The 22,781-nt window shown below is 49.8% G+C and overlaps 1 protein-coding gene across 1 annotated transcript; it reads right to left on the reverse strand.

Moving 5' to 3' along the window:
• Window positions 1-10,842: 10,842 nt before the first annotated feature.
• On the reverse strand, window positions 10,843-17,716 carry LOC136374989 (zinc finger protein 436-like). The gene is made up of 3 exons (XM_066340346.1): window positions 17,610-17,716; window positions 15,434-15,506; window positions 10,843-15,253 (listed from the first exon to the last, which is right to left on the reverse strand). The coding sequence occupies exons 2-3, from the start codon at window positions 15,477-15,479 to the stop codon at window positions 14,148-14,150; spliced, it is 1,152 nt and encodes a 383-aa protein (XP_066196443.1). The 5' UTR covers window positions 15,480-15,506; window positions 17,610-17,716; the 3' UTR covers window positions 10,843-14,147.
• Between the last annotated feature and the right edge of the window lie 5,065 nt (window positions 17,717-22,781).

Genomic DNA, 22,781 nt, shown 5'->3' on the forward strand with positions numbered 1-22,781 from the left:
GCCCTAATTGGGAGGGTCTTCCTAAAATATCTTAAAAACAAGTCTCTTAATAATAGTGGTTAGGAAATGCCCCAAACACAGCAAACTCCTGGAGTGCTTCTGTGAGAATGACTGGGAGGGCATTTGCAGCTAGAGAACTGTTGTGGTTTGAAAACAAACCGAGTGAGAGGCTCCAAGTCAGAAATACAATTTAATGAGAAGAAAAGGAAAATAAAATAAAATAAAATAAAATAAAATAAATGCAATTATACAAAAAGACCACTGACAGAGTCAGAATACAACCTGATCAGGTTGATGGAAGCAGTCCAGGCGAGCTGGTCTTCCTGAAGCACTGATCTCGTAGAAAGGTTTGATAGCTCCAGTCCTCTGGGAATCCAGTGGATGAGAGCTGCTTGTACTATCCCAAATCTCAGCTTATATCCAGGTGAGAATGCTTTGCTCCTCCTCATGGGTGGAGCATCTCACAATGGGATGATGAGTCATATAGGAGGTCCTTGATGGCCCATTAAAGACAGATAACTCCTCAAGGGAGTTATCTATGAGTCATGCACAAGGCATTGATGGGCCATTAACTGAAGATGGTGAGAGAATACATCTTAAACTACAACCCAGGACAAGAACAAAAAAGTGAGGTCCCAAAATGACACCTGACTTATAGACAATTACACAAAAATATATTAATGTTCATGAAATAGCTGGCTATGAGTGAAGTAATATCTTAAAATGCCTGTTATTAAAAAACAGGGAATTCCCGTCGTAAGATCAATACAGCAGTAGCAACTGTCGCAGGAAGTCAAGATAATATTTTTCTAGGCATTTATGTACCTATGACAGTAAAAAAAAAAAAAAAAAAAAAAAAAAAGGAAAAATATTAAACAGCTTACTATTTATAACAGCCACCATTCTTCAGTGTTACCTATAAAAGAAAATCAGCAGAGAATGTAAGAAATTATCATGTTAACTAGTGCAAAGCATTGACATTCATAGAATCTTCAGTGAAATCAAGGGTTTCACAAACTGCCTTCTTTTATCCATAAGCAGGTGTTTATCAATGTTTCATCACAGCTTTTTCAATTGTCTCTGTCTTATCTCTAGAAGGAAATAACTATATCATGCAATTCAGACAAGCATTTTTTAACAAAACCTAAAATAACTTAACACTTAAACTTGGTAAAAATTAGTTTTGACAGAAATAAACCTTAACAAAATTTACTCATTAGAACTCAGCTTTAACAGGATTTTGTCCTTGGGTGACTATGATGATTGTATCCTCAGTTATCTGTTCTGTGTGTGCTGTATGTTGTGTTTGGTATGTTATAAACGATTAGAAGCCAATTCAAAACAAAAGAATTTATTTAGCAATTTTTTCAAAATCAAATTGAAAAGCCACAGTAAAATTGGACAACATTGATTGAATGCTGGGTAGACAGGGAAACGGCAGCAAAGGTGCCTTCCAAGCCTGCCACACATACTGGGTTTCAGCGTGCGGTTTTTATACAGTTTATTTGTCCCGAGGCTAAGTCCATTGAAAGTCCAGATATTCACGTATTTCTTTATTTCCAAACGAGACTTTGAAAGAGTTCCCATAAGCATGAAGAGACGATTCAATAGTTTTCCGGAATTTCTTCTTTGGGGTGCTGTCCTGTGTTGTAGTTTAGGATGTATTCTATCACCATCTTTAGTTAATGGCCCATCAATGCCTTTTGCATGACTCATAGATAACTCCCTCGAGGAGTTATCTGTCTTTAATGGGCCATCAAGGATCTCCTGTATGACTCATCATCCCATTGTGAGATGCTCTGCCCACGAGGAGGAGCCAAGCATTCTCACCTGGATATAAGCTGGGATTTGGGACAGTAGAAGCAGCCCTCTCCCACTGGATTCCCAGAGGACCAGAGCTACCAGACCTTTCTACAAGATTTCTGTTTCAGGAAGAACACCTCGTCTGGACTGTTTCCATCACCCTGATCAGGTTGTATTCTGACTCTGTCAGTGGTTTTTCTTTTTGTATTTGTTTTATTTTATTCTATTTTATTTTCCTTTTCTTCTCATTAAATTTTATTTCTGACTTAGAGCCTCTCACTTGGTTTGTTTTCAAAACCACAACAGGTGCTCATTTGATAATCCTCAGGATCCTCCACCAAGATTGATATCAGATGTTGAGCAGCTGTGAAGTGGGGGAGCCCATCCTTGATGAATGATCCATCTCCATTCAGGCATAACAGCCCTGCTATTATGTTGTGAATTTCTGAGGTTTCAGAGCTTGCACAATAGGCTTCTGAATCTCGGAGACACACTTGAGTGGCTTTTAATAGTCTGAACTTTTGATACAGTATTTAATACACATATTTTATATAGTATATATTTACCACACGTATCTTTAATACTAGTTCTGAGAGTGAAGCAGGGAAAGAAGAAGCGCACAGTGTGTTTGGAGAAAACAGTGTTCACTCCTACACATTTTTTCTCTGGACACTGTGTGTTTGTCAGAGGCACGTACAGTGGCCAGACAGGGAACATTTTTTTTTGCTTTTAGTTAGTTTAGCTAGGTGAGGCAAAGAAGTTTCCTGGACTGTTTTGTTTTTTCCTTTTTCTTGGGACTGTTTAAACCCCCTCTGGATTGAAAAACCCAGAGGAGCTATGGGAAGCTGGCACCTGCAGCCCACTGGGGCCTGGACTTCCAGAAGGATGAATAAGGGATTGACTGAGTCGAGCTACACCCACGGCAATGATTTTCTGAATTTGCCATCTTACTCCAGAACGAGAGGTTTTATTGTTTCATATTATTCATTCTTTATGCTTGTGGGCATTTTGTTTGTTAAATAAATCGTTTTTTCCACTTTTCTCAGAGGAAGTTCTTCTTCTGTACTGGCTTGGGGGAGGGGTCATTTGGGTTTGCCCTCCAGAGGAATGCCATTCAGAAGTTTCCTCCCAAACTTATCCTAAATCAGGACAGATTTCAAATTAATAAAATCTAACTTAACATTGCTCATATGTAAGAATACTGAAGCTTAATACTGAAGTTTGCTTAATCTTATCAACACTGAATTCATATTAAATTAAAACATGACAGAACTAATAATATCTTTAGTGGTTCTAGATACAACAAAATTCAACTCATTCTGACTATTATCACAAGAAGTTACTCAAAATTTGAATAATCTGTAATTAAAATAGCAGGAACATAAAATTACTGGAGGGATTAAAAAGGTGTGACAAGTTATTTCGAGGCCATGTAATTTAATTTTGACAAAAGCTCATCATAGCTGCAAATATTATTGAAAATAGTCAGCTGTAGTAAGGTTTTTCCTGGTGTAAGCATAAGTTTACTGAGACCTTTTAAAAGTGTAGTTTTATTAGAAGAAATTAAAACAATGGTAGAATTCGGCAAACTGCCCAGCAATCTGGGAGCTTCTCAAAATTTTCTGAACAACAGACTTGAGTTTGGCTTAAAAAACGTGATGGAATATAAATATTCAAGGCCAAAACAGTAAGGAACCAATTATAAGAATAGTGCCATGAGTTTTACACAAGCAACTCAGTCCAAAATAAGGGGGTTAGATTATGTAAAAAGGAGTTACTGTTTTCTGTAACTCTGGTCTATCAGGATAGCCAAACTGCTTCATTGATATGAAGCCCTAAAAAACTTGAAGCACTAAATTAGAATACTGTCACATGTGTCTTTAGGGTAAAGGATTCACAATGCAAATCACCTTATCAAATTCAGTAGTAAAACGCAAGCAAACAGGCAAAACCAAGGTCAACACAATCCTGTCTGTCCGTGCAGTAAAATTTTTGTGAGCAAACTATTTATAAACTTCAAAGAACTGCTGCCGATGAAACTCAAGGCCATAGGACTTAGGTAAGAGCTGAAAAATTAATTGCTGCAAATATTTTTGAGTATATAAACTTTTAATAGTTATGGTAAAAAGCCAGCACCATTGTAGCTCTGTTACAGTACACACAGAGAGTTTTGAATTGCTCCAGTAAATGGTTATATCAAAAGTTCACTAAAAATACAAGGCTAATTTTTAAAAAGCATTTCAATATGTCTTTAAGGTATTCCAAAAAACGACCAAAAACCAGTGCATCATGGCTGGCACCAGACCGGAAGAAGCCATCCAGGAGCAAGCAGGCGTGGGGGAAAAGCAAGCCGAGCACGGGCAGGGGCTGGGAAATGGGGCCACAGTGGCCAAGTCAAGCACAGGAGGGAAGGAAAACCGAGCTGGGTGTGATAAATAGGTATGATTTGTGCTGACAAAACTGAAATAGTATATTATAGTGCTGACAAAATTGAAATATTATAAATATTTAATATTTAAGTAATCAATATTTTAAAACAGTAGTTAAAATACAGTGCCAAAAAGGGAGGAGGGAGTCCTCCCCCTTCTCTGCAGATGTTTAAGTAAAGAGTGGAAAAACAGGAAGGAATTGAGATAAGGCTGGTTAAGGATGGGAAACTGGACATTTGAGGGAACTCCAGGAAAACTGCTAATTATATTAAATTTATGGCTTTAATGTTGTTCTGGGTTGACCTCCCTCCTATCCCATATATCCATCCCATATCTTGGATACATTGTTGTGTCTGGCAGCTGCCCTTCCCTCTTTGGGGGGGGGGGCGGTGCCAGCAGCTTTTTGCTTTCGCTTTTGTTGGGGCTGTTGGCTTTTTCCTCTTTAAAATTGTATGTAGTTAAGATTTCCCACGACCATGTCCTCCGCATGTGTCTGTCCACACTTGTGCTTTCCATGTCGCGAGTCTTCCGCGCGAGTGTCCCTTCCGCAGCTGATGACTGTGTGTTCTCCAAGTGTGCATTCCTAATCCACGGTGTATTTTCTCATGACGTGCTTTCTGCATGTTGCCAGCCACATGTGTGTTGTTCCACATTCCGCCTCTATTCCAGACCACCATCTTCACACAGTTTGGGACCACATATGTGTTCACGCAGTTCAAGACTGCTGTTTTCCACAGCTCAGTGACCATGTTTGTGTTCTGCGATTTGTGATCGCTCTGCCCGACTTAATAGCGATGTCTGTGTTTTGCTGTTCCAGACTGCTTGCTCACCGGGTGACACATTCCCGGGAGATTGGTTTTGCTGACATGCTCGTAAAGCTGGCTTGCTACGTTTTATGTTTCTTCTGCAGGTGGGCTGTGCCCGCCTGAGTTCCCTGACTTGTGCATTCACTGCTGAATACTGTCGTATTGCCTGATCCCACAGACAGCTGCAGTCTTCCTTTCCCCATCACCTTGGATGTTGCGGTCAGCGGGAGAAATTGCCACGAATCAATATGATTTAATGGCAAGACTCAGTTTATTAGAAGCATTTACAGAACATATCACACACCTAATAAGCTCATGCATAAAACTAAAAGTAAAGCATACTATGGGTCAAAATGAAGAAACGCGAATCTGACTCCCACCTCTGCATTCCTATGGCTTCTGCTACACATTTGATATTGTCCAGAAGCACCCTCAAGGACTCCAGAGACACAGTGTCTCTGTCTAAGGAAAAGGGCTGCAGTAAAGATAAGAGGTGCTAGCATCCTGTTGCTATCTAGCTGTAGATTGTTTATGACCCCTCTTAGATAGCCACTTCCCTACATTCGGAGGTTACTAAATGTCACAATATAAACAGATGGGATTCTAGTTTCTTCATGTGGAATAGCCGAATCTTTATTCCATAGCTCATATTTTATAGGAGTATCAAAAGGCACTGTGTTAAATCAAATTGATTAACAATACACTGATACTCAGTTCATTAGTCAGTAAAGGGCCCTTGTGCATGTCCCTCAAACCCTTCTATTTCTGAAGTTACCTATTTTTGTTCACTGATTCTCATGGGATAGATTTCTTGTTTTTGCAGGTGCAACCTATTTTCCTTAAAAGAATAGATTTTTATGCAAACTGATTTTCATTCTCATAATTCTCATGGCAACTTAACAGACTAGCTGTCAGGTGAACTTAGCCAAAGTGGCAGGTCTAAGCCACGATTTTATAAGGCCTTTCTTTTGTAAGATTTTTACCTATATCCAAGACCCTAGGATGGAACTGGCATAACTGGCCCAGCTGGGGCTCAAGGTTGTACTCCACCAGGGCTGCCCTGGGTCCTGCTGCTACCCCTTGCCCCACAGAGCCAAGAGACAGGAGACAGCTGAGGGACAGGAGCTAGCCAAGGGGCAAGCGACAGCTGAGTGACAGGGCACAGCTGAGGGACAGGGGACAGCCAGGGAACATGGCCTGACCAAGGGACACTAAGCTCCAGCACTTTGGGCTGTTGTGCCCAAGCTGTTGCTGTTGGGCTCCCAGCACAGGCCAAGGGGGGACAATCCCCTCCAGAAACTGTTGTTGGCTTTAAGCTTTGCTCTGGAACATTCCCAAGGAGCCACCTGCAGTGGCTGGAGCCCAGCCAGGTGCCTGGGGCCACCAAAGCCGCTCGGGCAGTGCCCTCCTGCCCTGGGCAGGGCAGAGAACAGCCAAGGAAAGGCTCGTGCTGGGCTCAGGGCAGGGACAGGGCACTCCCCTTGAGCTGCCATGGGCACAAGAGAGCTTACCTGAGGAAGGATTGGGATTTATATCCCATGGAATCCCACCAGAGATTACTTCTCATCTCACTGCTGTCATTCAATTGGTCATCAAATCAAATAATTTCCCCATGGAATTCCCATGGCAGTGGGTTGGGGGGACCCATCTGTGGAATTCTCACCTGACTGGGATGAGAGTGAGATCCAGCCATGGAAATTCCACGGGCATTCCTGCATTCCCAAGTCCCCCGTTACTGAATCCCATGCTCCCAGAGGAATTCCCTTCCACACCCAGCTTTGTGCTCCAGAACCTCCCGACCATAGCTGATATATTTTGGGAGTTCTTCCACATAGGTCATGCTCCAGGTCATGCTTCATCTGCTCTGCCATGATCCCTTTGGATTCCCAGCACTTCTGAGTGATCCAGATGACACCATGGGACACTGCAAAGCTCCTGTATTCCAGCTGGGAGGAGATGAAATCCCACTCGTTGTAGCTGTACCAGTGGGATCCATGGATGCTCTGTTAGACAGGAGGTTGCAGCTGGAAACCACCTGCACAGTGTGGAGACCTGGGAATGAGAACTGACCCATGGAGTCATGTCCCACGGAACCCCTTGGAGCTCCCTGGATTCTCATTCCAGCCCCACAGATCCCATCCCACTCCCAGACATTCCCCAAGTCCCACAAATCCCAACCTAGCCCCCGGCTCCCCCCAGCCCACCCCCCCCTCCAGCTCTGGTTGTACCAGCCCAGTCTTCAGGTCACTTATTGGCCACATGCCAGTTCCTCTCCCTGAGCTAGCTCTGTCTATCCCAGTATCCTGGGTTTGGCTCTCCCAGTATCCCAGTTCAGCTCCCACTGCCATCCCTGATGTCTTGCAGCTCCACCCAGCCCCACTCGCTGTCCCAGCACTCACAGGGGGTCCCGTCCATGTCCCCCACAATCAGGAACTGGGGGGCCCCGGTGCGGGGCTCTGACAGCGCCACTTCCAGGTACTGCAGGGAGAACTGGGGGACACAGAGATTTGGGGGAACTGGGGGGCTGAAAGTGGGAGTTTGGGAGAGTTTGGGGCTCAACTGGGAAAGGGGGTCTCGAAGAGCTGGCAGAGCTGGGAAGGAGATTCAGGGGCTCAGAGTCAAGGAAAGGGAGCACAGAGATTGGAAGAGGCAGGATGGAGTGTCCAGGGAATCCTGTGCTCAGGGAAGTGGGTGTCAGGGCTCCTCAGTGTGAGGAAAGGAGGAGCTGGGGGCTGGGAAATCCAGGAATGAGGACCCAGGGGTCCCAGGGTCAAGGCAAAGGGTGGGGCTGGGGGCTGGGAAAGGCGGGGTCAAGGAAAAGGTTGCATTGGTGCCAGATGAGGGGACGCAGCAGGGTTTCAGTGCTGGGCAAAGGAGTAAAAGGATATCTTGGTTCTCAGGAATGGGGGTTCAGGGGGGTCTCAGGGTCAAGGAAATGAGGGAGCAGGGACTTGGAGAGGTAGAAGGGAGTTCCAGGGGGTCCTTGAGCCCAGGAAAGGGGAGTCCAGGGTTTCCCAGGATGGGGGGATAACAGGGTGGGGACGCCAGGGATGTTTGGGAAGGGAGAGTTCAGGGGGTCTGTGGTTTTGCACAGAGGTGGGGCTGGGGGCTGGGAAAAGCAGGAATGGGGGTCCAACGCGTTCCAGGGCTTCCCAGGCTTAACCACAGGGGAAGTCTGGAGGCTGGGAGACATGGCATGGCTGGGAAAAGGGGAACAGGGGGTCTTGATGTCCAGAAATAGGAGATTCAAGCGGGTCCCTGTGCAGGATTAGGGGAGCAGGGGGGTCCTGGTACTGGGAATGGCAGCTCAGGGTCCTGGTGCCAGGGGTCTCACTCCTCCCTCTCCCCCTGAGGAGTGCCCCCAGGCCCAGCACTGGAGCCCCAGTTAATCCTATCCACCCCCAGTGTGTTTACAGTCACTCCTGTTGGGAGTCCAGGACATCCCCTTGGATGACCTGGGACCCAAGGAAGGGAATTTGAGCCCTGGACAGGGGGGTGTGGAGTCGGTCCAGGGGACTCGGAGACCTTGGCACAGAGCCCAGGAAAACACTGGGTTTGATTTTAGTCCATGGGAGAGGCTTCCAACACAGAGAAAGGAATTACAAACCACCGGGATGTGAAAACAGTAGTTTAGCACAGTAGAAGATAAAAAATTCAATAGTTTTAGAGTTTATAGAATAGAGGTAAATGGGGACAAGATGGTGGAATTTGGGTGGTACCTCATGTACTTCTCCTTCTTCCTCGTCCTCCATCTTTTGGGGTGGTGATGTCACAAAGTAGTTAGAGTGGATTGGGTCAAAGTAGAAATGACACTTTTAGTGTGAGCACTAGGTATTGGTACGAAATAGTAAATAACCGACCCGTAGTTATCTGTATAAATGTAAGGGAACATCCCATCAGTGGACAGTCGCCTCATGTCCCAGCTGCTGTCCGGACCTCGGCTGGGAGCAGAGAAAATTTTGAGATACCAAATAATAAACAACACAAGAAACCTGAAAACAGACCTTGAAGACTCTACTTTTTTATACCTCTAAAAGTCGGGGCTTTTAGAGGGCCAAGGACTTCAAACCACCTAAATCTCGGGTGAGGAACTCAGCCCCGAGAACTCCAGTATGGTTACAGACACTCCCAGTATATCCTAGTTGTCCTCAGCATGTTCATTGTGATTCCCAGACACTCCCAGAGGCCCTAGTAAGGTGTTAGTTATCCCAGTGTGATCTCAGTCATGTCCAGAAATCCCAGTTGCCTCCAGCATGCGTCCAGTCATTACCAGTTAATCCAATTTGCTTGCAGCATGATCCTAGTTTCTCTCAGTTGCTTCCAGTAGCCCAAAGCGTGATCCATTTGTTCCCTTTCAGCACCAATATGATCCCAGTAGCTTCCAGTATAATCCTAGTCACATGCCAGCACTCCCAGTGTGGACCCAGTATAATCCCAGTTGCCTTTAATCACTTCCAGTATGGTACTAGTTCTCCAGCACAGTTCCAGTTGCTTCCTAGATCAGCCCAGTCAGTCCCAGTATGATGTCATTTGCTCCCAGTGTGCTCCCAGTTGCTCCCAGTTGCTCCCAGTCACCCCTACTACTATCGGTTATGATGGGTATGTTCCCAGTAAGTCTCAGGTACTCCCAGTATTAGTCTGGTCACTCCCAATATGATCCAAAGATGACCCCAGTGTGCTCCCAGTCACTGCCAGTATGAACCAGTTGCCCCCACATGGTTCCAGTTGCCTGTTCCTTCTCACTTTTGTTCCAGCCACTCCCAGTCTCTCCCAGTGTACCCCAGTTCCCTCCAGCATATTCCCAGTCACTCCCAGCTCCTTCCAGCACAATCTCATTTCCTCACAACCACTCCCACTCAGCCTCAGTCGTACTCACTGCCAGCATGATCCAAGTCATCTCCAGCATGATCCCAGTTCATCCCAGTATAAGCCCAGTTGCTTTCCAATCATCCCCAGCATGCACCCAGTCACCCTCAGTTGCTCCTAGCATGATCCCAGCTCACAGCTGCTCCCAGTCACCCTCGGAATGATTCTAGTCATTCTCAGTATATCCCGTTTGCCCCCAACATGGTCTCAATTACCCCCTGCAGGCTCCTACTCACTCCCAGTATGATCCCAGTATGATCCCAATACAGCCCCGTCACTCCCAGTGATGCCACTCCTGATATCCTTCACCCCTCTCTGCCTTCCCCCCTCCCAGACCTCCCGAGAGGAACCCCAAGGGCTGGAAGTCCCCAGCCAGGGTCCTCAGCAAGCCCCAGTTTCGATCTCCAATCCACAATTTTCCCTGGTTCCCTTTCCTTTTCCCCAGGTCAGGTTCCCCCCGCCCCAGCGGGTTGGAGCAGCCGAGAGCCCCGTGCTGCCCATCCCGCTCCTCCCGCGGCTGCCAGGGGTTCGGGGAAGGGGCGGAGGACGAGGACGGATGGAGGAAAAGGTGCAGCGGCAGCAGGAAGCAGGAGGAGGAGAGGAGAGGAGAGTCCGTGCGGCTCCAACGCTCTCTGAACTCGTAGCACCCTGGGGACCATCGCTCTCCATCCTGCAGGTGCCTGGGGAGGGGGAGCTTGCCCCAAATATTCCGGGGGGTCCCTGGGTTTGGGGTTTTTTGGGGGATGTTTGGAGCTTGCAGGGCTCCAAAGCCGAGTTGCAGATGCTCCTGGAGGGGACATCGGGGGGTCCCCGGGAGGTTTTTGGGAGGTCCCAGTGCTGGCAGAGCTCCGGCAGGGGGATGCGGGCCCCCTTGGCTGGCCCTGCCCGAGGGGTGGTGGGGTCAGGCAGCGCCCGGCGCTGAGCCCCGGCTGCCCCACAGGCCCCCAGCCCGTGCTCCCGGTGCCGCACCTCTGCGCCCGCTCCTGCCGCTCCCCAGCCCAGAGAAACCCCCTGGAATCCTGACCTCCTTGTTTGCCTGTCCTGGAAACCGGAGATACAAAGGAATTGCAGCTGACAAATTTTGAGGCTAAGATGGGAAGGTGCTGTAAAACATCCCAGTTCCCACTACTGCGAGGTGAAGCCTGCAAAATATCCCCCAAAGGGGCATTTGTGGCTCAACTTTGGGGTCCCGCGAGATCCAAACATCCTCTCCTAAATGAAACCCTCCAGGGTTACTTATTGATATTTGGGGCTCAATTCCAGAATCTGCGAGCTCCAAACACTGCCCAAGGAAAAACACTGCTCGAGAACCCCCCGCCCCCGATAGATTTGGGGCAAGCTCCTCGTCCCCGCTCACCTGCAGAATGTGGTGGGGTCGTGGCCGGGGATGCTGCTGCAGACACAGGGAGCACTGGAACCTCCTGTTTCTCCTTCTTTTCCCGCCTGTGTTCCTTGCCTTCCTGCTCCTCCTTTTCCTCTCTCCCTCCTCCTCCTGCTCCTCCTCCTTCCTAATCCCACCTCCTCCCCAGTTCCTGCCTTCTGTATATTTAGAGTGGAGAATCTTGTTTGTTTTTAGAACTAGAACAAAGATCTCAGATGGAACGAGCCTTGCTGGTTTTAGTCAGAAGCATCAGAGACCAAAGGTCACGTTTCCTTCGGTATTCTCCCATCCTTGTTCTTCCTCAGCATTCAGGCTGGGCTATGAGGCGTCCTTATTGCTGCATCTTCGCAGTTCCTCTTGGATCCTTTGGGCAATAGGCTGTGCCCTGGGAGGACTCTTTGTGCTCCTTTGTGACACAGGAGAACCTTCCAGGCGGTTTTTGCATGAGCTGCTGCCATGATGTCACAGGAGCATTGCCACATCCCCATGGTGTTCCTGCTGCTGTGGGACACAGAGGCCGCAGTGTCCTGAGCGGCTCTGGGCGCTGCTCGTTGCAGGAGGATCCTCCTGCCCGAGGCATTCCCAGCAGCCAGCCCATCCCCTGACGGGTGTCTTTCTGTGCTTGCAGGGGTACAGGTCTGCAGACATGTGCAGCGCAGCCAAAATGATCCAGAATGTGGTTGCTGCAGTTTGCACTCTGTACTCTGTGGCTTATTCAGGGTATTTCTTAACCCACTTGGCACATAAGTCAAGGTTTTCCCTTGGTGCAGCATCTGTGGCTTTGAGCTTGCTGTGTGCTTTCTGTTCTTCCTCTGGAACTGAGTTGGCTTTTTAACCACGTTGCCATGAAGACACCATTGGTTTGGGAGAGCTCCTGCCAGCAGCTGCAGCTGAAAAGGGGGGTGTCTGCAGCCAGCGAGGTGTGCACAGTATTTGCAGTGAGGCCTGGGGGAGTTCTGTACTCTCAAGGAGAGAGTCTCTGGCAGAGGAGCCTGGAGCTCCCGCAGTTTGCTGGTCCAGCCCACAACTGACACAGCCCAGTATTTTGTGCTGTTCTTATGCTTGCTGTGTGAAGGGACTGTGGCTCCTGGAGGGATGCTGTGAAAGCGATATGCTCTCTTGGGGTTGCCTTGCTCTGTGGCATTTCCCACCACAGGCATTTTTTTTCCTAACAGCATCTGGTTCATGTTCCCTCTCCCGTTGCAGGGCATCTCACACGTGGATCTCGAGCAGCTCCTCCTTTGGTGAGTTCGAAAGGAACCTTTGGTGTTTGGAATTGTGCAGCAAGTTGTGAGCTCAGCGTGTGGCAGCCGAGTGCAAGCCTGGGAGGCCGAAGTAAAGTTCCTGTCAGTGTCTTTGCAGGAGCAGCAGCAAAGGGATCCCCGGCAGTTTTCTCCTTCTCTGTTGAAGAGTTTTTGAAGAGCTGCAGGTTTGGTTTTGCAGGCAGAAGATTGCTTGCTGGCTTTAGGCCACGGTGGAATATCAAATTCCCAACAATAAGTGGCAATGTCGATGATAGCCCATTGTTCATTTGAACAGCTCGGAACCCTATTTCTGCTTAGTGCATCTGGATGTGTAGCTGAGGATAAGTAAGGTGATAACTTCAGGGCAGAGCGGTCCCGGTGAGTGTCATGTCACTTGTTTGTTGTGCACTCTGTGTTTCATGTCTTTTGCCGTAGCCCATAATGCCAGATTTAATGTAAGTTATAAGTTAAGGCACTTCACAGAGCACTGACTCAGCAAACTCTAACCCGTCCAACTTTTAAGTTACCCAGATTTTGAGAAAAGGAAGTCAGGACAAGACAGCAAGGGGGAGAGAGAGAGAGAGAGAGAGAGAGAGAGAGAGAGAGAGAGAGAGAGAGAGAGCGGGGGGGAGGGAGGGGGAGGGAGAGAGAGAGGGAAATATCCACAGCCACGGCCTTGGATTAAGTGCCATCTCAGTTGCTGTGAGCTCCAGGGCTGTGGACATGTCAGTGTCACACCCATGTCACAGCCTTTACCTGCTCTGGTCCCTCTCACAGGTGGGGTTTTTGGGGTGCCAGGGACTTGGCAGCCACTTTGGGGCTGGACCAGAGGCTGCAGTGGCTGGGGGGTGGGGCAGTGACCACCCCACCTATGCAGAACTTGCTCTGCCCTCCCCAACTCACACTGGAGATATCTAGGGCCATTCATAATTTCTCTGCTCTCCAACACCAAGGCAATGAACTCTGGCTACAGCTCTGAGCTCGTGCCCAAGGCAACCACCCTGGAAACTGAGCTCCATGGAGCTGCTTCCAGGAACTCCCCAAGAACTAGGGAGTACACCAAAACCACTTCCAAAATGTGGGATGCTCCAAAATCCCTTCAGAAACAGAATGCCCCAGGGTTGTTCCTTCCCTCATCATCCCCAACCTTCAGCTGTCTCATTCCAGCCCCTGCCCCACTCTCCCAGTCCTTATACAAACCTATCCCACCCCTCCTGGACATCAAGAGCCCCTTCCCAAGCCCTACTTCCCCCATTCCATACCTCCCAGTCCCCATTCCACCCATCCTGCCACACCAAATGCTCATCTCACCCCTCCTGATTTGCATCATATTTCACCCAATCCCCTTCCAAACCCACCCACCCTGAGGGGCTGTGGAATTGGGTAATTTATGGCTGGGATTGAGCCATTTTGGGATAGGATTGAATAGTTTTAAGTGAGATTGAGTGGTTTTGAGGTGATGGATCTATGCCTCTTGGCTTTTCAAACATAAAATGATGGAGAAAATTCTTCCAAATATCCCAGAACCATCAAATCCTCCGGAATATCTCCAAAAAAATTCTCCTCCCAAAAGGCAGTAAAATGGTGACACTTTAGCTGATGAAGTTGGAGCATCAGACTAAACTTTCCCGCAGTCAGGGAACTTGAGGGGCTTCCTCTTCTGGTGCCTCTCTTGGTGCTGGGTCAAGTGAGACTTCCTGGAGAAGCTCTTCCTACATTCCTCACACCTGTAGGGCCTAGTGTGGATCTTCTGGTGGTGCTTCAGGTTAGAGCGATCACTGAAGCTCTTCCCACATTTCTCACATATGTAGGGCCGTTGCCCAGTGTGGATGCGCCAGTGGGCTTTCAGGTGGGAACTCTGCCTGAAGCTCTTCTTACATACCAAGCACTCGTAGGGCCGTTCTCTAGTTCCCACAGACGAGTGGTTGGGGAGGTTTTGAATCTTCCTGAAGCTCTTGTTGGGCTGTTCCCTGGTGTCAATGCACCGGTGGACATTCAGGTGGGAGTGCTGGCTGAAGCTCTTTCCACACTTGGAACATTTGTGGGGCCTCTCCCCAGTGTGGATCCTCTTGTGGCGGATCAGGTTGGATCTCCGACTGAAGTTCTTCCCACATTCCCCACACATGTTGGGCGATTCCCTGGTGTGGACTCTCTGGTGTTGGATCAGGTTGGATCTCCGGCTGAAGTTCTTCCCACATTCCTCACACTTATAGGGTCGTTCCTTACTGCAGTTTTTCTTGTGCTGCTCACATTTGGACATATTTTTGAAGCTCTTCCCACAATCAGAGCACTCATAGCGCCGTTGCTGATAGTGGATTATCTCATGGCGGGCCAGGTTGTTGCTCCGGCTGAAGCTCTTCCCACATTCCCCACACTCATAGGGCCTTTCCCCAGTGTGGATCCTCTGGTGGCGGATTAGGTTTGAGCTGTGGCTGAAGCTCTTCCCACATTCCCCACACTTGTAGGACTTCTCCCTGCTTTGATGCTGCTCAGGGAGCACCAGGTCTGAGCTCTGGCTGAAGCTCTGCCTGCCTTCCTGGCACAGGGTGGGTCCTTCTGCCTCGCAGCACCCTGGGCTTGGTTGGGACACCCTCCTCATGTGGGATCTCTGGGGCATTTCCTCCCTGTTGGATTCCTGTGCCGTGGAGCCACTCAAAATGGCCTCTTCCACAAGGTTCAGACACAGGGATTTGTCCTCACTGCTTTCCATCCTCAGCTCCTTGCCTGGGGGAGGAAGGACAAGGAGAGGATGGAATTCGCCTCTGTGCCAGAGGGAAGAAGATCCCCTCAATGCACTCCCAGCAGCACGGCATCAGCAGTGGGGTTGCCCTGCAGCCACGGGCAATGCTGGGCTGGGAGATGGAGAAGAAGAGAGGGGGAAAGGGGCAGTGACTTCCTCCTCACCTGCCTGGGTGTCCTGGGACATCTTCCTCACAGCCTCCTTCTCCATCTGGCCAAGGTTTGGGAATGGGAAATCCTGGGTTTGGGGATAAAAAGGGTGTGAGTGCCTTGGTTTGGGGCTTCCTCCTGCCCAAGTCCATCTCTAGAAATCACCAGGTGTCTGGTATCCATAAAGCCTCCAATAACCAAGACTAAGTCCCAAAAAAAGCCTCTCCCTTTCTAATCTCCTCACTTTGAGGTTGTGGGATCCCCCTTCTCAGGGCTGCTGGGGTTCCCATGAATCCTGGGGATCCCCCCACTCTGGGGTCCTGATTTGGGATGCCTAAGGGGTTTCAGGGGTCCCACAAGTCCCTTCTCCCTTGATTCTGCTTTGGGTCCCATGGGCCCCAGCCTCCCCTCAACTCCAGGCACTCAGGGCTCATCCCTCTCCTGGCACCCCTTTCATCTCCTGGACCCTGCTCATTTCCAGGCTCCCCCACTCCTCTAGGCTGCCAGAGGATGGCAAACAATGGACACAAAAAGCTCTGGCCTTACAAATACTAAGACAACTCCACGGAGTCCTTGGAGTTCTTGAGAACTGGCAGAAGCCTTCCTCAAGATGTCCTGCCTTAGGTCTTTTTGGTATGGCACAATGAGCTGCTGAAGGTTGCTTGATTTGTGCTAACATCAAGGTCTGAAAGACAGCTATCAGCTAAGGAAGGCTTGGAATGGAGAATATGACCCCCTTCCCTCAGAATAATTATAATTGTGAACTCAAGGGATGGAAAAGGGGTTTTCTTTACAGACCCTCGGGGCAGCCAGTCCGGGTGCTCTCTCTCGATAGTGAAAGGAGCTGTAGCAGAAGAAGCAGGAACCTCAGGAGCAGCAAGCTGGAACGACAGGGCAGGCTCACCGGGTCAGCAGGCAACAGGCAGCAGCAACTCCAAAGCCATGCCCAAAGGTGTGGGGTGTCCAGGTGCTGGTTCACAGTCTGTCAAGAAGCTCTGAAGCAGCAGCAGAGATCATTGGAGCTGGGCAGGGAATTGCTTCTTGCAAATTCTCAACGGTGATGGCTGGTGCTGCAGCCCAGGCTGTGCAGAGGAGGCAGCCCCCAGCAGGGAACGTGGTGTTCCCACTCCTGGCACAGCATGCACCAGGGCTCTGAGCTCCCAAGCAGCAGAGAGCCAGAGAAGAAAGCCAGCAAGCCCTGTCACAGTGCCGAAGAAACAAAAAAAACCCAGGCAGAACTCACAGAAGCAGCAGGATCCCTGGTCAGAGACACCAGCAGTGCAGCCACTCCAACAGCAGGCCTGGAGGAAAAAGGGCTGCCAGCACCCTGCCCTCAGTGCTCTCTGGAAACCCTGGGCTGGGTCCCACTCATTGCAATATGCCTGGAGTGGTAACCACCCCAGATACAAAACAAAATAAAAAACTCCAAAAATTAAATTACATTAAAAAAGCCATCCCCAAGACACCAAGTTATAAAGAAACTTGCCAGAGGAGAGAGGCCATGGGCTGTGTGTCCGTTCCAAAGATGTCAAGTGGATTTTACCAGAATGCCCCGAGTGGGAAGGTTTAAATATCTTCTGGTAATAACATGTCAGCTAACGGGGTGGCCAGAAGCATTTCCAACTGCTTCAGCAATCACTGGATCAGTTATTAAAGTATTTTTGGAACAAATAATTCCAAGATATGGTGTTGTAGTAGCAATAGATTCAGATAGTGGAACTAATTTTACAGGAAGTAACAGAAGAAGCTATTAGCTCTAGAGTGTTACTGATCAACACAGACTGTTGCTCAGCTAAGCCAGTTTTAAATTCCTGAACCTAGAGCAACAGAATAAAGACTTAGTAAAATAATGAATAGGTTTTTCTTTCCTTTATATCGAAAGAGGGGGTGCATGGGGCAGGGGGGCCGCACAGAGCAGGCGATTCTGGAAGTCTGTACCTTCCAATTACCTCAGCCATGGGATAAGGAAGACGGTGATGCAGTAGGGTCCTTAAGATAAAAGGGAGGCTGCATCCTCCAACCATTTGAGAGATGCGATGGGAAATACCCCATGGCCTCTCCCTTTATTCGAAATAAGTTACAGGACTCCTCTGTCTTCTTTTTTGAACGTAAACCTCTGGCATCGTGGATTAATTTTACTGACTGACACACACATATCTCCACACCCACGCTGTGTTTTCCCCCTCATCACCTCCACCGTCCTGCGCTGCTCCCACGAGCACTGAGGCCTGCTGTGGATGATTGAAAGCGCCGGCGGCAGCTCCCGAAGCGTCCCGGCACGCCCCGCGGCGCCGCCCGTCCCGGCGCGCCCCGCGGCGCCGCCCGTCCCGGCACGCCCCGCGGCGCCGCCCGTCCCGGCACACCCCGCGGCGGCGCCCGTCCCGGCACGCCCCGCGGCGCCGCCCGTCCCGGCACACCCCGCGGCGGCGTCCTGAGCGGACGGCGGCGCTCCTGTGGGTTCCGGGGTCAGGGCGAGGGGGATCTCACCGGGATCGGGATCCTCTGGGATCTGCCGGGACCCTCTGAGCCGCGGTGTCGCCCGCAGGTCCCGGACCCCCCCGCGCCGAGCGGAGGAAATGGTGAGGCAGCAGCTCTTTCTCTCCTCCCCGCGGGAATGGAACCGGCCGGGCTCGGAGGGTGCCCCCCATCCTCCAGGGCTCCCAGTGCACTCCCAATTCAACTCAGTAACCTCCCAGTGCTCCTAATGCCTCCCAGTGCTCTCAGTTCCCTCCCAGTACCTACCAGTGGCCGCCACTAACCTCCCAGTAACTTCCCAGTCCATCGTGGCCCCTGCAAATCCCCTCCCAGTTCTCTCCCAGTGCTTTCCAGTACGTTCCAGTCCCTTCCAGTCCACATAAACCACTTCCCAGTCGCATCACAGTGCTCCCAGTATCCCCCACTCCCTCCCAGTTTCTCAGTCCATCCTCATCTTCTTCCAATAGCTCCCAGTATATTCTTGTCCTTCCCAGTCCCCTCCAGTGCCCACAAACCTCTTCCCAGACCACCCCAGTTGCCACCAGTGCCTCCCAATGCCCCCCAGTATCTTCCCACTTTATCACTGTTCCCTTCCCAGTCACCTCCCAGTATATCCCAGTTCACCCCAGTCCATCCCAGTCCCCACCAATCCCTTCCCAGTTCTCCCCCAGTGCTTCCCAGTCCCTCTCAGTTCCCTCCCAGTATCCTCCAGTGTTCCCAGTTTCTCCCAGTCCTCTCCAGTCTCTTCCCAGACCTTTCAGGTCTCAACCACTCCCCTCCCAGTTTGTCCCAGTGCTCCCAGTTTGCCCTCCCAATTCCATTCCAGTTACTCCCAGTCTCCTCCCAGTACCCCCCAGTGTCGACCAGTAACCTCCCAGTTCTTCCCAGTACATCCCAGTCTCATCCACTGCCCACAAACCCCTTCCTAGTATGTCCCAGTTGCCACCAGTCCCTACCAGTCACATCCCAATCCCTCCCATTTAGTCCCAGTCTCCTCCCAGTGACCCCCAGTGCTCACCAGTAACTACCCATAACTTCCCAGTCCCTTCCACTCCCCTCCCAGTGCCTCCCAGAATGGTCCAGTAGACCCCCAGGGACTTCCCAGTTCATCCCAGTAACTCACACTAACTTCACAATGCCTCCCACTATAGCCCAGTGTCCCTCCCAGTTTATCCCAATCCCCTCCCCGTTCCTTCCAGTGCTCCCAGTCCATCACAATTTCCTGTCCTAGCATGAGCAGCTCAAGCTCCAACCCCCCAGACTCCACCTGACACTGGCAATGGGAGGAGAAACTGAGGCAGTACCAGGATGCCAAAGACACCTTACTAAGGGTACTGGTTTGTACTTGTTTATACTGGTGGAGGACTGGGAGGAAATTGGAAAGGACTGGGAGAGAATTAAAGGGTTAAAAAAAGGGATAAATAGGGGTTGAAGGTTATTTTATATTGGTTTATACTGTATTTTATACTGGTTTATAACTGGTCTTGTACTGGTTTGGGACTGATTTATACTGGTTTGGGACTGGGATGTTACTGGTCCATATTGGGAGGTGACTGCCATACTTGTTTATATAGGAGGGGTCGCTGGTTTGAACTGGGAGGGTCACAGGGCCATACTGGGAGGTCAGTGAGAGTTACTGGGATAAACTGGGATGTCTGTGGGGGGTTACTAGGCTGGACTAGGAGGGGATTGGGAAGGTACTGAGATTTACTTGGGCTATACTGGTTTATACTGGTTTGGACTGGGCGTGGTCCTCACCTGGCCAGCACGGGCCACCCCTTGCCCAGATGTTGCCCCTCGTGGTACTGGGAGTTACTGAGATGAAATGGATTTTTTACTGGGGCTGTACTGGTTTGTACTGGTTTAAACTGGGATTTACATGCCCCACAGGGGGTGCCACCCACCCAGGTGCTCTCCCTGATCAGCACCATCCTGATGGCAAATCCATCGGGATTGTCACACCTGCTGGAGCCTGTGCACGCTGGGAGCACTGGGAGAGGACTGGTGCGTATTGGTTTGTACTAGTTTATACTGGGAGGGACTGGGAGGGTGCTGGTTTGGACTGAGAAGGGTCTGAAGGGGGTAAAAAGGGGGTTAAAAGGGAGTTTAGGGTTACTGGTTTATACTGTGACGGTCCTGGGAAGGGTTAAAAGCAGACTGAGAGGGACTGGGAGAGCCCTTACTAGTCTGTACTGGTTCATACTGGTCTATACTGGCCCATACCAGCCTATACCGGTCTACACTGGTCCATACTGGTTGATGCTGGTTCATACAGGTCCATACTGGTTTTAGAGTTCTAGGTGAACCAGTGTTTTTCAGGGGGTGATCTATCTAAAATCTAAACTGTAGCCGTGGAGAACAAAGACAAACTGAGTTCCTGCTTGCTCTGAAGAAGATTGTTTATCGTAATGAACCAAGCCTTTTTATACTTGAAATTTCACCCAAACTCCATCAAAACTTAATCCAAACAAGCATGCATTGGCTGCCTGCCACTGCAGTGTCGCTGTTGACGTGTCCCTTTACCCAGTCAGCTCTCTGATCCTGTGGTGTCCACGCATCTCCCCAGCCGACCCCTGCCTCGCGCATGAGGCGACCATCAACTCACTCTCTGGCCATCCGACTTGCAGCTGAACCCTTCCGAGAGTGCTTTTTGGTGAACAAAAGTGAACAGAAGTGAACAGGATTTTACGAAGGTGAAAAATGTCCTTATTCTGTAAGGCGTTTTTTATTTCCCCCCGTTATGGAACCCAATGGAACCAGGGCTCTAATGTGACTTAGAGAAGCCTCATTGAACCAAAGATACCATAGTGATGGTATGGAACCTCATGGAACCAATGCTCCAGTGTGATACAGTGGGGCCTCATGGAGCTCAGGAGACTAGTGAGGTAGTGGAACCTCAGGAAAACAAGGCTCTGATGTCATCCAGCTGGGCCTTGTGGAATGCAGATGGTGATTGTCAGTTGATAGAACTCACATGAAAAAGGTGTTCATCATGGAACCCAATTAGGTTCCATGAGCTAGTGAGCATATAGAACTTAACTGAAACTGCAGCTCCAGTGTGTCAAGGTAGGGCCTCATGGGACACAAGGGAACATTGTGAGGTTATTGAACACAATGGAAGCAGGGCTCTAATGGGACATAGTGGAGCCTCATGAAACCCAAGAGATCCTCATGGAACCAAGGCTGCAGTGTGTCACAGAGGGACCTCACGAAACCCAGAAGAGGATTGTCAGGCTACGGAACAATACAGTACCAAGGTTCTACTATGACTTGACAGAACCTCATGCAAGCAAGGAAGCATTGTAAGTCTCCATAATCAGCATCTGCAGGTGGATTTCCTGCTCCCTCCTGGGATGTTGGTGGACAATGAAGGCTGAGGCAGCCTCCCAAGTGTCCGGCTGTGTCATTGGTGTGCGGGAAATTTGCGGAAACCCCCCATCAAGCCTGTCCCTGCTACTCCTCCTAGCTGGGTGTGAAGATGCTGGTACACAGAGGTGAGAGGGTCCGTATGTTCCTCTGCGTCACCTCCCCAGCCATGTACAAGTTTCAGGGCACTTTGAAGCCATCCTAGAGGTGAAATTGGGCAGGCCTGGGGAGGGGGTGGGACAATTTGGGTGGCTTTTTGGGTGTCCCAGTGTCCTCTCTGCCCCCCATCTCATCCCTGCTTTGCCACCCTCTCACCCACCCTTGCCAGTCCCTGCCATGGCCCCAAATGCCACTTTGGCAGAGCGCAAGGGCCTCGTGTTTGCTGCTGTACCAGGTCCCAAACAACAGGGTCCCTGATGCAGTGGGACATGAAAGAGCCAGTGTGGTGTGCCAGCAGCTGCGGAGGGTGAAGCAGAGACAGCTGAGACCTCCCCCAAAACCTCAGCGGGGCTGGGACCTGTGGGGCTGTGAGGGGTCCCTGGGCTAGGCACAAGGCCGACCTGGCCTTCTGCAGCACCTCCCTGCCTCAGCAGGCACTGTCTGCAGAGGTCATGGAGGATGTGGGTGGCATTTGTTGTGTTACTGTTTATTATGTTTCACTGTGGGGTTTGCTGCGGGTTTTGGTATGTGACTTTTTACTTGTTTATTTTGGTTTTGTTTGTGTCGGTTTGGGGTTTTTTTTTGGGAGAGGGCGGGCTATTTTTGGTTTTATTACTTCTAATTAAGATATTTTCTTTTTTATAATTAGCAGAAACCCTCCCATGCCTGTTTGCAGCCAGATCTAGAGTGAAAGGAGGTGGAAGTTGCTGCAAAGGAGCTGTAACATCATTACAGAATTGAGTGTAGAAGTCTCCTGCCACAGAAAGTGAGGCAGGTCCCAGATAGCCACTGAGACAAAGGGCAGGGGGTGGAGGTGATGGACAGAGTTCTCCATCCAGTGTTGGGCTGTGAGGAACTGTTTTTCTTTTGGTTGTGGAGTCCTTAGGATACCTCTGGATCACTGTCAGCTATATGATGCTGTAATCACCTCTTCAAAGTGGTCATTGGAATCTTTATTTGCAGTTCTCAAACCTCTCTAATTAGCTGTACAAGTGTTGAAGACTTGGCAAAGGGGAAAGTAATCACTCAATAAGCCTTTCTTCATTTTAATGACCCCTGTAGTGTATTTAGTGTCCTGTTCCATGATCCTCAGATCCTGAGAGGAGATAGTAGCAGTCCCTCAAGAAATCCAAGTCAGAAGAAAACTCCAAAGAGTCTTGGAGCATAAGGGTTCCCAGTAAAATCCCTTTCTGATGAAGCATCCCCATGGCTCATTAGAGCCGATAATTGGAGGCTGTGATTGCAGGCAGGGAGAGGCACTGGGCAGGTGGCTCTGGTGCTGAGCAAATCCTTTGATGGAGCAGAAGGGCCAAGGCCTGAATTCCTGTCCCTGGGACAGGAGATCCTGTCCCTCTCAGAGCCC

Source organism: Sylvia atricapilla, unplaced genomic scaffold (genome assembly GCF_009819655.1).
Source record: "Sylvia atricapilla isolate bSylAtr1 unplaced genomic scaffold, bSylAtr1.pri scaffold_68_arrow_ctg1, whole genome shotgun sequence".
In the NCBI taxonomy this organism is placed as follows: Eukaryota; Metazoa; Chordata; class Aves; order Passeriformes; family Sylviidae; genus Sylvia; species Sylvia atricapilla.